General features: G+C 49.9%; 1 protein-coding gene across 4 annotated transcripts in view; it reads right to left on the bottom strand.

Moving 5' to 3' along the window:
* The window catches only part of SLC12A2 (solute carrier family 12 member 2), a 93,179-nt gene extending 77,959 nt beyond the window's left edge, over positions 1–15,220 (bottom strand). For all 4 annotated transcript variants that reach the window (XR_016235339.1, XR_016235340.1, XM_002710086.6 and 1 more), the window contains exon 1: positions 14,327–15,220. Coding sequence is in view for 2 of the 4 variants with exons in the window: in XM_002710086.6 (XP_002710132.6) it covers positions 14,327–15,037 (711 nt within the window). In the remaining 2 variants the exon portion in view is untranslated. The remainder of the gene's footprint in view (positions 1–14,326) is intronic.
* Positions 15,221–18,344: the final 3,124 nt, after the last annotated feature.

The raw sequence follows: 18,344 nt of genomic DNA, 5'->3' as shown, positions 1-18,344 counted from the left end.
ACAGTGCGCCGGTCGCGGCGGCCATTGGAGAGTGAACCAATGGCAAAAGGAAGACCTTTCTCTCTCACTGTCCACTCTGCCTGTCCAAAAACAAACAAACAAAAACAAACAAACAAAAAAAAAAAAACAGAGATGACACCAGGTAGTAAGTAAGGGGAGGGTCAGATGTCGCTCTGGGCACCTGCACCCCATAAGACAGCCTGGTTCCAGTCCTGGTCACTCCACTGCCAACCCAGCTTCCTGCAAATGCACACCAAGGAGGCACAAGTACTTTGATTCCTGCCACCCATGTGAAGTATTCAACATGTCAAGTTTCAGGCTCTTAGCTTCAGCCTGGCCCAACCCTGGCTTTTGAAGGCATTTGGGGTAGTAACCTGTAGATGAAGATTTCTGTCTGTCTCTCTCTCTCTCTCAAATAAATAAAAAAAAAAAAATGTTTAAAAATGCATGAGAAAGGCCGGCGCCGTGGCTCACTTGGTTAATCTTCTACCTGCGGCACCGGCATCCCATATGGGCACTGGGTTCTAGTCCCGGTTGCTCCTCTTCCAGTCCAGCTCTCTGCTGTGGCCCAGGAAGGCAGTGAAGGATGGCCCAAGCACTTGGGCCTTGCACCCGCATGGGAGACCAGGAGGAAGCACCTGGCTCCTGGCTTCTCTGTGGTGGCCATTTTGGGGGTCAACCAATGGAAGGAAGACCTTTCTCTCTGTCTCTAACTCTGCCTGTCAAAAAAAAAAAAAAATGCATGAGAGGAAAAGTTTGCAGGCTGAGCCTTACAGTGAGTGCCTTTTAGAACAAAAACCAATAATCCTTCTCAGCCTTAAACTAAATGCCTTTTAGCATGAAAAACAAAAATCCTCTAAAGAATTTCTTTAATTTAAGGTGAGAGAGAGACAAAGAGAACTCCCTCACACCCAATAGAGTTTACTCCCCAAATACCAGCAACAGCCAGGATGGGGCCAGGCCAAAGCTGGGAGCTGGTAACTCAATCTGGGTCTCTCCCATGGGTCACAGAGACCCAATCACTTGTCGCCTGCTGCCTCCTAAGAAGCATACTCCTAGGAACCTAGAATCCCAAGTCCATGCCACAAACCAAAGCCAGGCACTCAGACAGGGAATGCAAGAATCCTAAATGGTGGCTTCATTGCAAAATCAAATGCCTACTTCCTCACTCAAAGTCATTGTCATACATCTACATCCAATTTCCAACTAAAAAAATAGTAAATGTGAATAAACAAGAAAACTCATGTTCATGAAGAAAAAAGCAAGCATTAGAAATTAATTGCCGGAGGGACCAGCTGTTGGATTTAGGAGACAAGCCCTTCAGAATAGCTGTGAGCAGTTTGTCAAAAAAATCAGAGGTCATTATGAAATCACTGAGTAACAGGGAGGGAAAATCAATAGGGAAACAGAAGTTGTATTTAAAAACTAGAAATTTTTAATTTTAAAAGAAAATCATGATAACTGAAAAGGAAAATTCTATATGGACTTAACCAGCAGACTGCAAACAGCAGAAGGAAGCTGTGAAAAGCACTACCTTACAAACCAAGAAACAACAAACCCAACAAGGCTGCACACAAGTACCTCAGCCATGGTCACATCACTCAAAGCCAGAGGGACTAAGAAAATATTAAAACACTCAAAGAACAAACACATCATGTATCTCTGGATTGACTCCTTATCAGAAAAAATGAAGATCAAGATACTGTAAAGACAAACTCATACTCTGGAAGAAGGAAACCCAGCAGTGAAGGAGTCTATACCAAAGCAAAACTTCCTTTCAAAGCTTACGTGAAGGGGCTGCCACTTGCAGCGCTGGCATCACACATGGGTGCTGGCTGGAGTCCCTGCTGCCATCCCTCACATCCAGCTCCCTGTCAGTGCGCCCGAGAGTGCACTGAGAATGCTCCGAGTGCTTGGGCCTCTGCACCCATGTGGGAGACCACGATGAAACTCCAGGCATTGACCTAGACCAGCCCCGGCCACTGAAACCATTTGGAGAAGGAATCAGCTAATGGAAGATCTTTCTCTCTTGGCCTCTCCCCTCTAACCCTGCCTTTCAAATAAATACATGCATCTTAAAAAAAAAAAAAAGGCTCAAGTGAAATACAGACATGTTGAGATAAACAAAAACAGAACTTGAAGTACACAAGATAAAGAAGCTGGATCAGATGGAAACACAAATCCATAAAAAATGTAAAGAACAGAAATGGGGTTGGTGCTGTGGCACAGAAGGTTAAGTCATGGCCTTCAGGGCCAGCATCTCCTATGGGCACCAGTTCAAGTCCCGGCTGCTCCCCGCTAATATACCAGGGAAAGCAGTGGAAGATGGCCCCACCCATGTGGGAGACCTGGATGAAGCTCCCAGCTCCTAGCTTCAGCTTGGCCTAGCCCCAGCTGAAGCAGCCATTTGGGGAGTGAACTAGTAGGTAGACTACCACTCCCTTTTTCTCTCTGTAACCACGACCTTTAAATAGATAAATAAATCTTTAAAAAAGGTAAATGTGAGTTAACTATTTTAAAATCATACACATTTTCTTTTCTTTTTGCTTTTCAGTCATTTGTCTACTAAAAGCAACAAGTGAAAGAATGTGTTGTGTGGTTTATTAACACAACAATAACAGCACTACTTTAGCTAAAGAAATTCAATATTCTAAGTACACCAACCACTAAAAATATGCAAAGTGCTGTAACTGAAAAATAGGAAAATCAGTAGAATTAAAATGGAATACTAAAAAATTTGATCAGCACCAAAAAATGACAGGAAAGGAGGACCAGAGGGAAAACAGGTGGGAAAAAAAAATGAAGGGGCCAGCACTGTGGCGTAGCAAGAAAGCTGCCGCCAGCAGCGGGACCATCCCATATAGGCGCCAGCTCAAGTACCAGCTGCTTCACTTCCAATCCAGCTCTCTGCTATGGCCTGGGAAAACAGCAGAAGATGGGCCAAGTCCTTGGGCCCCTGCACCCATGTAGGAGACCCGGAGGAAGCCCCTGGCTCCTGGCTCCCAGCTCCAGATGACAGTTTAATTACATCTGAGACACGATAAATGTAAATGGACTAAATTACCTACGAAGAAGAAACAGAGTATCATTTACCACAAGAATGAATAGGGGCCGGCACCTCGGCTCAATAAGCTAATCCTCCGCCTTGCGGCGCCGGCACACCAGGTTCTAGTCCCGCTCGGGGCGCCGGATTCTGTCTCGGTTGCCCCTCTTCCAGGCCAGCTCTCTGCTGTGGCCAGGGAGTGCAGTGGAGGATGGCCCAAGTGCTTGGGCCCTGCACCCCATGGGAGACCAGGAGGAAGCACCTGGCTCCTGCCATCGGATCAGCGCGGTACGCCGGCCGCAGCGGCCATTGGAAGGTGCACCAACGGCAAAGGAAGACCTTTCTCTCTCTCTCTCACTGTCCACTCTGCCTGTAAAAAAAAAAAAAAAAAAAAAAAAAAAAAAAAAGAAGAATGAATAGGAAACTGAGTACTTATGCACTAATATTTAATTATTTAATGGTAGGCAGGAAAAGGATACAAAGTTGTTTAAAATACACACCTAAAAGTGCAAAAAATGTCATTAAGGGTTGAGGTATTCTAACTTACTTGCTCTATATTCCAAAATTTCTATATTAGTCTCTTTTCATAAGAAAGTAAGAACATTGTACAGTTAAAGTACAATGAAAATCTTGAAACACATTTTTCAAGTGTTGGTTTTGAAAAGGTTTAATCCTTTTTAAATTTACTATGACTTGATTTATGGCTTAACATATAGCTGTGGCCTAAAATATGATCTATCCTAGAAAATGTCCCGTGAGCTGATGAGAAGTGTGCGTACTCTGTAGTTGTGGGGTGAAATGTTCTCTAAATGTTACGTCCATTTGCTCAACCGTACAGTTCACCTCCATGTTTGCTGACTTTCTGGATGATCTGCCCACTGATGACGGCGGGGTATTCACATTCCCCACTGCTGTTATCACACTGCAGTCTATCTCTTCTCCGCTTAGATCTAACAATATTGGCTTTATATATCTGAGTGTTCTCTGTTGGGTGTGTATACGATTGTTAAATCTTCTGACAAGGGTTAATCCTCAGTTTCTTAAGATATGATAGTCTAGGATGACCTGAGAGTCACATTTTCCAAAATATAGTTCATTGGGTCTTTTCTGAACTAAGATTTAAAACACTGTGGTTATTTTATGGCAGCATTATGTTAGAGAAATCTTGTATGTAACTAAGATGCTAGTATAGATGGTATTTTTGAGAACTTTTGCTTCTGCTTTTCCTGATTTTCTTATCTCTGTCTCTACAAGATGCCCTCTGTCAGGATCCACTCCTGCCAGCATCAGCATTCATTTCTATTTTCTGGAAATCAGTTGGGCACATATCTAAGAATAATGTACGAAACATATGCTATGTATACAATAATACCCACATACATGTGCAGCAAACCCCTTTTACTTGAGAGACTTTTTGTTGCTGTTTTGCTTAATTGCTGGATCTTAGCTTTGCTTCTGTTAGGCAAATCTGTTAAATAACTGCAACTGAAGCATGTTAGACAGTCTAATATTTTCTCCAAGCCTAAAAGCCAGATGTTACTTCTAGAACTCCAGATATAAATCAGTATTGAGCCTATTTCCTGACGAGCTTTGCCAGAAAACATCTCCCTTATAAAATACATCTCTGGGGTAGGAGTTGTAGTGTAGTGTGTAAGTCGCCACCTTTGATGCTGGCATCTCATAAGGGCTCATGTTCATGTCCGGGATACTCCACCTCTGACCCCGTTTCCTGCTAATGCGCCTGGTAAAGCAGCAGAGAAGGGCCCAAATACTTGGGCCCTTGCATTCATGTGGGGGACCTACAAGAAGTTCCTGGCTCCTGGCTTTAGCCAGCCCAGCCTTGGCTGTTGTGGCCACATAGGAAATGAACTAGCAGATGGAAGATCTGTTTCTTCTTTAACTCTAGACTTTCAAAAAAACCAATCTTAAAAACAAAGAAACACATCATTGCAAATACTTGAGTTCTCAACTCTGTGACAATTTCATTCTAAACTAGGATTCAAACTGATGATAAAATAAAGTGCAGGGCCAGTGCCGCAGCTCACTAGGCTAATCCTCCACCTGCGGCGCCAGCACACTGGGTTCTGGTCCCTGTCGAGGAGCCAGATTCTTTCCCGGTTGCCCCTCTTCCAGGCCAGCTCTCTGCTGTGGCCCAGGAGTGCAGTGGAGGATGGCCCAAGTGCTTGGGCCCTGCACCCCATGGGAGACCAGGAGAAGCACCTGGCTCCTGGCTTCGGATCAGTGCAGTGCGCCGGCTGCAGCGGCCATTAGGGGGTGAACCAATGGAAAAGGAAGACCTTTCTCTCTGTCTCTCTCTCTCACTGTCCACTCCGCCTGTCAAAAAAAAGTGCAGACATTTCCAAACAAAAATTCTTCCTATGAAATGTTACTATAAAGCTTAATTTCTGAGACAGCAGAGCCTAACTCTTTACACCGGGAACCATCAGGTGCTGTAAAACAGTGGTACTACCTGGCCTAACTATTCCAGATGAACACCAGGATTCAAACTGTCAGACAGTACTTGTGTGCCTGACTTTACTACAAGACTTAAACAGAGCCCTTAATGAGCAACATGCGTGCTTTTCCTAATGCCTCAGCTTCCTTAATAGCTAATGTCTAGCCCTAGAAAATACTCAGGAATTAGCACCTGAGGTCTTTGCTATCCCCCCCACCCGCCCCAGTGTCTTTCACAGATGCTAACCTGAGTTTGTGTATCTGAAAACCCCAAGGGTTGCAAGGTTGCTACACCCACACTACAGATGTCCTCCAAAACGCAGCACATGTTTAATAGCTGGCAACTTAATTCAGCTTTATATACCACCATCTAAGAGTTAAAAGCAGCTCTTTGGTAATTTGTGCTTTATATTGGGGTATTTCAAAGATGAAAATCAAGAGTCTCCAAGGAAACTATACACTACCATCGCAGGAACAACCAAAGTCCAGGACATGCATTCTCAAACCTGGCTCTCTAGGAATCACCAGAAAAGCTTCTTAAACTATAGCAAGAGGTTGAATAAAACACAACCTGCCTGTTTAAAAATAAATAAATAAAAAAATAAAAAACAAAGTCAACCCGCTGAAATTCTGGACCACTGGTCCAGAAGAAAGTAGAGACAAGGACTGGCTTCAGAGATACCGCCGCGGGCCTGGCCCAGCCCTGCTTACTGCAGGCATCTGGGAGCGATCCCGCAGATGGAAGACACTTTCTCTACTTTCCAATTAAAAATGCAATTACTCATTCTGTCTTGAGTTGCCTGCCTGGTCTGTCAAGTGTACTCTGTTCATTAAACGTGGCTAGAATGCTTACTGCTTTAAAAAAAAAAAAAAAAAAAAAGTACTGGAATTGCCATTAAAAAATGCAAACAAGAAAAATGATGGACAAATTCCAAGGAATCAAACACTTCACTGAAGACCTAATGTGTAAGAAATTTTTATTTGTGGATGCAAAATCAGAAGAAAATTTAACTGTGCAATGATTTTAACCTAGTGTGACACCATGGGCCATGGAAGCAATGAAGAAATGAAGGACAGCGGAGTCCTTGAACCACCACTTCCCTTGGCAGCAGCATCTCACCGGTCTCAGTGGTAACGGGAAGCTTCTTTATCTTCACTGTCCACTCTGCCATTAGCCACAGGTGGATAGACAGCACTTAAAGTTTGCCTCAAGAAACGAAGAACTCAATTTTAACCTAAATGCATCATCCACACATAACTAGCAGTTACAGTATTAAGACTCAAAGAATGTTTCTAGTACAATATCAAAACCTATCATTAAAATTATGTCACGTGTTGCTTCCTGACTTTTTACAAAGGTGGCACCTAGAAAATTTTAAACATTTATGGTTCAGATTATATTTCTTTTGGACAGTGTTTATAAAGACTTTAGGTGACAAAAAGCTGTAACTACAAAAAGTGCTAGTCTGAATGTGGGACTGGAGCCTTTGGCCTGTCACGCCCCAGAGTTTCCTACTTCTGGCCAAGGCACAGTAAGCCCTAGTTCAGACCTTCAATTACCACACCTAAACGAAATTTGTTTCAATCATTCCCCTTCCTCTCTGCTTCCTCTTCCCTGGTTCTCAGATGGCCAGAGGCACCTCGGATCCTTTAAGTCTTCTCCTACCTGACTTGCCCTACCAATCACCGACCTCCAAAAAACAAAAACAAAACACAACCATAAATGACTCACATACCAAACTGTTACAAACTAAAAATGTGGGGCAGGTGTTGTGCAGTGGGTCCGGCTGCTGCTTGGACAACCACATCCCAAACTGGAGTGCCAATTGAAGCCTAGCTTCCCAGTGCTTCTGATCTACCTCCCTGCTAATACACCTGCAAAAGCAGCAGGAAATAGCCCCAGTGCTTGGGCTCCAGCCACCAGGTAGGAGACCCAGATGGAGTTTCAGGCTCCTGGTTTCAGCCTGGCCCAGGCACAGCCACTGCAGACATTCGGGGAGTGACCCAGTGGAACGAAGATCTTTCTCCCTCTCTGCCTCGCCCTACCCTGTACAACTGTGCCTTTCAAATAAATACACAAATCCTAAAAAAAAAAAAACAAAACTGGGGCTGGTGTTGTGCAGTAGGTTAAGCTACTGCCTGCAATGCATGTACCCCATATGAATGAATACCAGTTAGAATCCTCACTGCTCCCTGTTAAGGCACTTGGGAAAGCAGAAGACGGTATAAGCCCCTGCTACCCACGTGGAAGATGTGGACAGGGTTCCAAGTTCCACAGAGGCCATCTGGAGAGAAAGCCAGTGGATAGCAGATCCCTGCATGTTTCTTTACCTCTCTCTCTGTAATTCTGCCTTTCAAATACATAAATCTTTTTAAAAAATTTAAAAATATAAAAATTGTTTGAGGAACTAATGTAAACCAACCTAACAGAAAGAACCATCCCAGACATTCCTAGAATCCCCATCTTAGACAAATATCTAATTTGTGAACGTTCAAGAAAAGCACAGCGAAAAATTTAAAGCAGAAAAATGCCTGAGGTCAAGGATGCGATGAGTATACCTGCCACAATTAGCTCCTGCAGAGGGTCAGCCATCACTAAGCTATCTTTGCTTTTCAGATTTCTCCATTCTTCGCAGAAATTCAAGTTCTCCTTCAACTTTTAAATTTTTTCTAATAGCTTTAACCAGTACCACAGAGGTTCTAGTGAAAAAAGCATTGAAAAACCCACCGGGAGAAGACAGATTCATGTTTTACGTGGGAAACCAGTGACGTTTTGAACTTCATTATTTTCAGTAGTTCTCTCTCTCTGAGCCCTCAGCCTGTTTTCACTCTATGGAGTCTACCCATCAGTTCCCAACCCAACCCTCTTACACCCTCTACTTGAAAAACGACTGGTCTTTAGTTTTACTTGAAGGACCAAAAGCAACATCTTTATGGTATGAAAGCTGTTTTCTTAAGTTCAACTGTGGAATAAACCAGTCACTGTAATTTTCTATGTGTCTGCCCTGTTAAACTAAAGAAAGAAACCCAATCTCAAGTGCACCTCCCAAAGCTTGCTCTTCCCCAGTCTTCCCCCTCTCCACAAACATCAACTCTATTCTAACAGGGTAAACAAGGGCATTACTCTTTCCATGTATCTCTCATCCAACCACCAGCAAATCCCAACAACCCCACCTTTGAAACAAACACATCTGGCATCCCATCACCTGTCAATTATACTTCAGCCATCACCTTAAAACTCAACTAGAGCAGCAGGCTTCCAGCCAGTCTACTGGCTTCCACGCTTGGCCCCCCTTCTAGAATATTTACTGTATGACAATCAGAGTGCTATTTTAAAAAACAAAATGGATCATATCGTCTGTGTCTAAACCTCCCAATGCCTATTTTACTCCAGAGTAAAGTCTTGCATCTTTCTGATGACCTACAGGGTTTACGCTATCTGCTCCTCACTACCCTGTGACGTCCTCTCCCATCACTGTGTCTTGTGAGGCCAGCATTGCACCGCAGGCACGTTCCCACCTCAGGGTCCAGGCGCCTGCAGTGCTCTCCCTACTTTCCGCGCGGGGCGATCCCTCCCTCTCTCTCCTACAGCAGTCACTCACCAGAGAAGCCTTCTCACCACCACAGCCCCCGCCAGGCAGCCCCCACGCTCTGCTTCACGGTAGCTACACCCAACCTACTTGCTAACTGTTTTCCAAGAGAACGAAAGCCCCGTGCACTGTCCATTGCCACATCCCCAGCACTCAGAACAGGCCTAGTGTGGATTCGCAATACGTACCTGTAGAATCACTGAATTTGTATTCATTTCACTTCATCACAGAACCAATTTGATTTATACTACAGACTTCCCAAACACATATACACACCATATAATTAAAACCAAAGATACTCAACACATGAAAACCTGTAAGTTCCACTTTCGTCCATTAAATTCCAGTCTCATAGGATTGAAAATTGAACAGTATCCAATGTTCTTTTCTGCCACATTTTGAATCTTCAAATGTCTTTCTAGCCAGGTGGTCAGCTGGTGAGAACTCGGGAACGCACACAGCGCTGCTGCGAGTCAGTCCAGTGCCCAGCGTCAGGAGACTCTCGAGGCAGAGCTGGCATCGGGGTCTCCCGTTTGTCCAGTTCTGGAAACCACTCGGCTCTCCACACCTACCAAGACGTTTTCCCACCCCTGTTCCCACTGTTAACCCTCACAGCTTCCAACTATACCATGTTGTCAGCAGCCTGTGGACCTTGCCTGGTTATCAACACAGTGCACTCTGAGGAGCAGCTCACTGTCAGAGGAGGTACCACGTTGCTTAGTGTTTTACTTCAAGTCCTGAAGTAAAGCAAGCGTCCACCCTGACACGTTCCATGAACTAACTATCCTCTGCATGGACACATCTGAGACACAGGCTCAGAGCCCAGTCAGGAGGCAGGGGTAGGAAGCAGTAACTGTATCACATCGCCGCAAAGTATTCCTGCTCCTCACTTCTGCCAGCTATGTCTCATTCGGTCCTCTGGAAGGCTAAAGATGGCAGGCCCCAGAGTTTCCCCCAACCTTCCGGCCAGCTCAGAGCAGGTCTGACGCACAGGCAGGAAGGAGAGGTAAGAGTGATTCCCTGTAACCGCTGTACCTGGGCACCAAAGTCAGAAAAGCCAAGCTATGAAGTGCAGTTCTGCTCCTTATTTTTTTTAAGGTTTATTTATTTATTTGAAAGTCAGCATTACATAGGGAGAGAAGGAGAGGCAGAGAGAGAGAGGTCTTCCATCTGCTGGTTCACTCCCCAGATGGCCACAACAGCCGGAGCTACACCAATCCGGAGCCAGGAGCCAGGAGCTTCCTCCGGGTCTCCCATGCAGGTGCAGGGACCCAAGGACTTGGGCCATGCTCCACTGCCTTCCCAGGCCATAGCAGAGAGCTGGACCGGAAGTGGAGCAGCTGGGAAATGAAGAGGTGCCCATAGGGGGTGCAGGCACCAGAGGGGCAGCTTTACCCACTATGCCACAGCACCGGCCCCAGCTCTGCTCCTTTCAATGAGCAATGTCATCGTTTCCTTGAGACCATTTTATCTTGAATAAAATATCAACACAGCTTCTTTCTAAGGAATTAAATCGAACACTCAATCAGCCTGGTAAGACACAGAAGTCGCTCCCTTCACATTTCCTGTCTTCATACACAGAAAAGCAGAGGCAGAGGCTGTCTACAGAATCTCCCAATCCTTGGACTAAGGAAAGGCACAAAGGCAATGCTTGCTATCTTACCACAAACAAACAAAGAACCAAAGAAGCCTGCTTCACTAGGCAGGAGTCACCCTGGGTCCCTCATCACTCTGCTTCTCCACTGTGGACGATGGGTTTTCCAGGACACATGGTAAACCTGCCCACCAAATATTTACCGCCTTGTTACCTTGTTTTTTATCTCTCCCTATAAGGGTAGAAATGACCACGGTGGTTTGATTTTTCTGCAGCAATTTATTTTTAATCAATTCCTGGCATCGGCTCTTTAAACCTCTTCCCTCAGCTTCTCCAACACTGCTCTCCGCTACTTCTCACGGGCCTAGCAGCTGTCGCTACATCCCTCCTGGTGGCTCCGGAGTCTCCACCACACCTGTAGACATTCTCTAGGCCCAAGCCCAGATGGCGTCCTTGGATCTCATTTACCCACTCTGCGCATGACTTTAAACCACCGTCCGTGTGTTTGCCTCCACCCAGTGACTCTTGGAACAAGACCCATTCGGGCTATTCAACACTATTCTTCATCCTCGCTGCCTGCCCCCCTCAAGTCTGCTCCTCCTCCACCCATGCCCACCTCGCCAACTGTGGGGCCGTATATCCAAACAGGGAGCCTGCGTCTCTCACTGCCACGTCTCATAAAGCCCCACCAGATCCATTCTCCTACCAGCTCCATGATTTCCAACCCAGACCTCAGGAAAGCTTCCACCTCCTGTTTCCAGTCACCACCCAGCAGCCGGAGATGTGAAAACAAAATGGGTCCATCATGCCCTCACACCAAACCCCTCCACACCATCCTGCTACACTTACACCAAGGTAGTCTGACCGCCGCGGGGTCTTGGAACACCCCCCTCTTGGTCACCTCACGGTTCCTTGGCCTGGAGTTTCTCCGCCATATCATCAAGGCCTCCTTCAGGCCTCAGCTTCCGTATCAAACTAATGGCAAACGAACTTCTCCCCAAACCCAATTACAGCTGGTTCCAACTAGACCCTCACTAGAGCCACTACCTTGGGGAGTGAACCAGCAGCTGAAGATCTGTGTCACTCTGCCTTTCAAGCAAATAAAGCCAATCTTAAAAAAAGAAAAAGTCTGTAACTCCGTTATTTGTCCAACTATGTGGCTAACGTGTCCAGGCAAAGGAGGCACCTGTTATGCTCATCAGTGCCTCATCCCACAGGGCCACATCCATGTGGCCAGCACACTGGAAAGCCCAGTCCCCAACAGATATTTGAAAATGGAGAGGTCGTGAGTCCTGGTGTAACACAGCAAGATGCATCATGGAGTTTCAACTATTCCTCTACAGTTAGGCATTTAGGCAAAATCCTTTTAACAAGTCAATGTGGCAGACAATGACAAGAATCCCAGTGTAAGGCAGACAATAACAACAAGTTTCTTCTTCTTCTTTTACTTCTGTTCTTTCCTACATTCCCACATAGTTAAACTCAGGGTAGATACTAAGCATTCAGTAGCCAAACTCGCGCCTCTGACCATCAATAAAACGCCAGCAGTCAATGTGATGGGCATCCTGCATACCGTACCCCACTGAGTGCTAACGCCTTCAGGCTGGTTTCAGGGAGCGGGAAGCCAGTCCAGCCAGGGTGAGGAACTCGGGGTGATGGCGCATCCTCAGGCCGCCGTCCCTCTCCTGCACCAGTGCGCAGAGCCACATCTGTTCTGAGCATCAGACCCTTCTTCAATCCACCTGCTGAAAATCTCAGCAAAAACATCCTCAGTTCTCGGTTACTGCTGCACCTTATAAACACTGCTAAGTGGCAGTGAAGAAACAATCCTACAAAGCAGTCACTGCGCTGTGTGTTGAATAAATAAACCTCTCAGTGAGTATCTTATGTACTACATTCATCTAATAATGTAGGAATTAAGATAATGTAACAATGCAATCCTAGACCTTAATGCTGCACTATCTGAAGGGCCGATGTAAGAGCAGAAAACCATTACACTTGCCAAGGCGTTGCATGCGCTACCTGGCCCTGTGCTGTCACCGCACTTCTTTCTAACCTTCCCAGGGAGCTCAGGCGGCTCAGGCCCACTCCTTCAACTGCCACACAAGTGCTGTTTTCTGGACACTACCAAAAATGCCAAGAACAGGCACACCAAAAACAAAACCTACAGCTTTGAGAACCTGTAGGGCTTTGTTACTGAGATTTGAATTAAAACAGAAACAAAACATGTCCCTAGGAAGCATCTAGGTAGGTTCCAGGCGCATCACAGCCTCCAGGTGAAAGTCTTTCTAAATCTTCGGGGTAACCACAGATTCCTGCTAAACTACCTGGCCGTGGAGAACAACGTGCAATGTATCTGTACCACACTTTCAATAGTGAAAACACTCTGAGAAGAGGCAAACGACCCGATCCGTTATCCACTTCAGTCTACAGAGACTGAGAAAGGAGAGAATCGATGTCAAACCAACTACAGCACTATCAACAACAGCAGTGTGTGAGAAACCGTTTTGCTTCTGATATTACAAATTCCCACAATGGAAAGACAGGAGTAGTACTATGTAAAGCTAAATGATGTCAGGCATTAAACAATCAATAAGCGGTCAGGCCTGTGACCTCAGTAATTATTTCAAAGTGTGTGACTGTTTCATTATCAAACACTGCAACAAGTACAGTCTCGTAGGAACGGCTGCATGAACTGATATCCAAAGGCTATCTCACAATTTATGAGATTTAAACTGCCCCACACAAGGATCACTTCAACCTACGGGATACCAACTCTGCCCTCACAAAATCCCATTGATGTCGCTGTTACACACTTGCAAAGGCAGACTTCAAGGAACCCCAACTCATAAAGAAGTTAAATATTACTCACATGTCCAAAGCATTAAGTGCTATCTCAAAACAATGATTTTGAACCCTGAACAAATAAAAATCTTAACACAGCCAAAAGTCAGCGAGAGTTTTCTGTTCACAAAATCTTTGCTTATGCAAAGATCCCAGGTCTTTGGAGAGAGACACCCTTCATAGAAAAACCAATTCCCCCACTCCCAAAAGGTTTACATGACAAAAACTGGATTCCAGTCGTTTTCATGAATAGCAGGTTCCAAGACTTAAGATTCGAGATCCTCTGCATATTCAAGATTTCAAGCCTTGGGCTTCTGCAATCATCCATAGCCCACAAAGGCGCCCCAGTAAGAGTTTCCTTCCATCACCGTGGCTCCTACTCCGGGGATCCCTCAGGGTGCACCCCAGCCACCTGCAGTCTTTGCAAAGGACAGCAGACGCCGGGTGCTCCCCGCCCTCTCCCGGGGGAGATCCCCACCTCCACCTCCCCAGGGCGCGCTCCCTCCTCCGGCCCACAGCTACGGCTGTCATTCAGAGAGGCGGCAGCGGCCAAGCGTGGGGGAGCCATACACAACTGGACGGGGAAGGCGGTTACACGCGGCCTCTCCAGGATCACGTAACCGGCCCACGCTGCTGCCAACTTTCAAGAGATTAAGTTACATTCCTCTGCAATTCCACCCTTGACAGCTGAATCCAGAGATGCCAGCGAGTCGTGCGCGTCCTTTCCCGCCACCTCCCCCGGGAGGGCAGGCGGCTCGGCGCGCACCGGGGCTCGGGCTGGCTCGGGCTGGGCGCGCTCACCTTTTCCAGCTCGTCGTGGAGCTCGGCCAGGCTGGGCCGCAGCAGCTTCTCGCCCAGCTGCGCGGCCGTGTGCCGGTAGTGGTCGATCCTGGGCACGGCGTCCATGGTGTTGTGGCCGAAGGTGCGCAGGTAGTAGGTGTTGGTGTGGGTGTCATAGTAGTAGTGCTGGTGGTGCCCGCTGCTGCCGCCGCCCGAGTGCAGGCTGCTGCCCTCGCTCAGCACCGTGTCCCCGCCGTTCTGGAAGCTCACGTTGGGCCCGTCGCCTCCGACGCCCGCCGCATCCGACAGGCTGTCGTCCGCCGACGAGGAGGCGGCAGGGTCCACGAAGTTCACGCGGAAGCGGCCCTTGGCTTCCTCGCTGCCCTTGGCCTGCCCGCTCTCGCCGCTGGCCTTGCCGTCCGCGGGGGTCTCCTTGCCCCCGGCCCCAGCTTCAGCGGCCGCCGCGGCGCGCCCGGCGTTCTCGGAAACCAAGTCCACCTGGAAGCGGCTCTGGCTCGGGGTGGGCCCCAGGGGTCTCCCTAGCCCGTCCCCGGCCGCCGCGGCGCCCTCGCCGCGGACCCCGCCGCCGCCCCGGCTCGCCACCGCAGCATCCTCCGGCACCGAGGGCACCGCCGTGCCGGGCAGGTCCACGCCGCTGGCGGCTGGCAGCGCCTCCCCGACTCGGGCCGGCCTCGGGGCGCCGGAGGAGGGCCCCGCGGGCCCCGACTCCATCGCCGCCCGACCCCCGGCGGACCTGGAGAGTCTGGCGGACGTCGCGGGCTGCGCGCCCTCCACGCCCCTGGCCTGCGCCGGCGGCGACTGCAAGGCCAGGTGAGGCGGTCGCCCTCCTCGCCGCCCGCTCTCGCCGTCGCTCGCCCGGGCCGGCACGAACGCCGCCGGCAGCCGAGTCAGCGCGAGTGCGGCGGGCGCGGGGCGGGCCCCGCTGTTTAAAGGCTCGGCGGGGCCGCGGCGGTAGCGGCTCCGGCTGCAGCACGCGGGGGGCGGGGCCGGCGGCTCCTCCGCCCCTCAGCCCGCCCACCCGCGGTCCCGCAGTGGCGCGCGCCGAGCGCTCCCCGGGCGCCCCGGCCCTCCCGGGGTCCCGCCGCGCGGCCCCACGCGACCGCGGGGGTCACGGCCGGCCGGGAGCAGGCGCGGCCGCGCGTCGCCTCACCGCCCGTCGCGAAGGGAAGCCCTCTATGCCGCCGCCTCTTCCGTCGCTCTCCTCCCGCCCGGCCGCCACCCTCGCCAGCCGCGCGCCGCAGCCCAGAGGAGCGGGCCCCCGGCCGCCGCCCCCAGCTCCGCCCGGGGCCGCGCGTCAGGGGCCGGCCGCGCAGGCCGCGGACGCCGCGCGGGCCCTGCCTCGGCGCGCGCCGGTGGCGGCTGATGCTCTCGCGGCAGCTGCCACCGCGGCGGCGGCGGCTTCGGGGGCTTTCGCCACCTCGCTTTTTTTTTTTTTTTTTTAGTTGCGAACTCGCAGTGCTTGGGCCGAGCCGGCGAGATCTCGCGAGATGCGGCAGGGCGACGGGGCTGCGACTCCCCCTCCCTCCCCGCGCCTCAGGGCGCGTGGTACCCGAGGCCCGGCTGACGCGGCCAGCGGCCCTGCTTCCTGCGGGCGATGCTGCGGGCCTTCTGGCGGGGCCCGCGGGCCGGGGGCGGCCGCCGGCGAGGCCCGCGGCGGCCCTGGCGCCTACTCGGGGCCCAGGTCTGGTGGGAGGCTCAGCCCCGCCGGGCCGGGCGAGATTTGCATAAGCAGCGATGAATTCCGCGGCGAGGCGGTGGGTGTGTCCACACTGCCCGTGGCGCCTCCGTTTTAAAGGCTGTGGTTTTGAAGGTGAGAAGGGAGCTTAGCTGTGAAACGGTCTCGAGCCGGTGGTGAAGGGAAGGCGTTCGCAAGAGCTCAGCCCTCCAGAACACAGTGACGGGCAACAAGTAATGTGGGCTCTTCCCGGGAAGTCACTGGCTGGTCTGGCTTGTGAGGAATTCCCATTTTTAACAGAAACAGCAGAGGAGCCGAGTTGCTTTAACTTTCTTAGCAGCAAATCAGTATTCTACCCAGTGAACACAATGGCTTTCTCTGGTTCTCGTTTTTGTAATTACATAGTGTATTTCTGCATTTTAAATATTTATGCGGATCAACACCATCCCTTGCTGAGCCCTTGAAGGGGATGGAAGAGCATCAGAATATACAGAGGCATTTGAAAACACTGTACATGCTGCAGCCACGCAGCCCTCAGTGCATTGTGGTGTGTAGGTTGTTTTTTGTTTTTTTGTTTTTTTTTGTTTTTGACAGGCAGAGTGGACAGAAAGGTCTTCCTTTGCCGTTGGTTCACCCTCCAATGGCTGCACCGCGCTGATCCGATGGCAGGAGCCAGGTGCTTCTCCTGGTCTCCCATGGGGTGCAGGGCCCAACACTTGGGCCATCCTCCACTGCACTCCCGGGCCACAGCAGAGAGCTGGCCTGGAAGAGGAGCAACCGGGGCAGAATCCGGCGCCCCGACCGGGACTAGAACCCGGTGTGCCGGCGCCGCAAGGCGGAGGATTAGCCTAGTGAGCCCCGGTGCCAGCCAGTGCATTGTGATTAACCTGCATCTCATTGACAACCTTTCCTCTGTTATGGTCCCTAACAGAGGAAGGAACGGCGCTTGCACCAGGTACCCAGGGCTCCTAGAGCTCCAGGAGTAACAGAAAACCAGAAGAGACCAGGAACAGAAGCGCAGCTTTCTGGTAGGGAGCCCGCATTAGTGACTGGCCTTCGTGCTCCCTTTCAGCTGCAGAGCTCATCTGGGTCCATGGCCATGTAACTGAGCACACGAGCGCCTACCGTGAGCTCCCTGTGTCCTGGGAATGGAGCGTGAACAGAACAGGCCATGGCTTCTCCTGGAGCGCACTAGTGAGAGGACAGACAGGACGAGTAGGTGAAAGGCGGACTGCCTGGCTGCAGGAACAGCTCGCCAAGGAAGGGGAAAGGATGTAGTGGGTGAGGTGGGGGTGGCCAAAGTTCCCATCGGATGTCTGCAGTGAAAGGGGACATCTGGGTGCAGGAGTGAGTGACAGGAACTTAGGAGAAAACCTTCCAGGCAGGGCAGCAGCAGAGGCTGTGTGAACGGCCCGTGGGCCAGGCTGGCAGGAGCTGCTGACCAGATGAGCGATGAGGCCGGAAAGTTAGGGGATGAGGGATGTGACAGCTCTGAGTCAGCTCTGGGCTTCAGTGCTAGTGGAGCCGTGTGTGAGTGGGCTCAGGCTGCCTTAACCTGATACCACCAGCTCAATTCCGGATGCTCCAGCCCCGGAGGTGAGGAGGCCCTTTTCTGGTTAGCAGCGGCTGACTCAGTGTGTCCTCACAAGGTGGACACGGGCCTCCCCTGGCTCTTCCTGTTCTTCAGAGGACGTCACTTCTGTGGATCAGGGCTCCATCCTTGCCACCTCTGTTAGCCTTAAGATCCCCTTAAAATGGCTGCCTCCAGTTCAGCTGCGTGGGGGCCCAGGTAGAACCTGAACGTATAATTTGGAACCGACATGATTCAGCCCATAGCATGTGGTCAGTCGTGGAGAGTCTCGGTAGAGGGGTGACACATGCGCTGCATAATGACATTTCGCTCCGCACTGGACCATAATGTATGACAGCGGTCCCATCAGATGATAATGGGACTGAAAAAGCCTTGTTACCTATTGTTTTTACTGTGCCTTTCTGCACTTAGATGCACAAATCCTTAGTTACAATTGCCCACCATGCTCAATACAGCCACTGGCTGTGCTGATCTGTAACCTAGGAGCAACAGCCTATGCCGTCTGAGTTTGTGTAAGCACACTTGATGATGTTTACATAACAACAAAATTGCCTCACCACGCATTTCTCAGGATGTACCCCTATCCTTAAGTGACACATGACTATTTAAAGGATCAGGGTAGTTGTCTTGTAAGTAGGCAAGAGCATCAGTGCTGGGGGCAGAGAAAGGAGCAAGATGTGTTGAGAGGTATTGTGACATTCCAGAAAGTGATGATGTGGGTAACTGTGGAAATGCAGGTAGCTGGTTAAATT

The sequence above is a fragment of the Oryctolagus cuniculus genome, chromosome 6 (assembly GCF_051225735.1).
Source record: "Oryctolagus cuniculus isolate XC-2025 breed Fujian yellow rabbit chromosome 6, ASM5122573v1, whole genome shotgun sequence".
NCBI classification, from domain to species: domain Eukaryota; kingdom Metazoa; phylum Chordata; class Mammalia; order Lagomorpha; family Leporidae; genus Oryctolagus; species Oryctolagus cuniculus.
The sequence above is the reverse complement of the archived record's forward strand: the minus strand, read 5'-3'. Positions and strand labels throughout refer to the sequence as shown.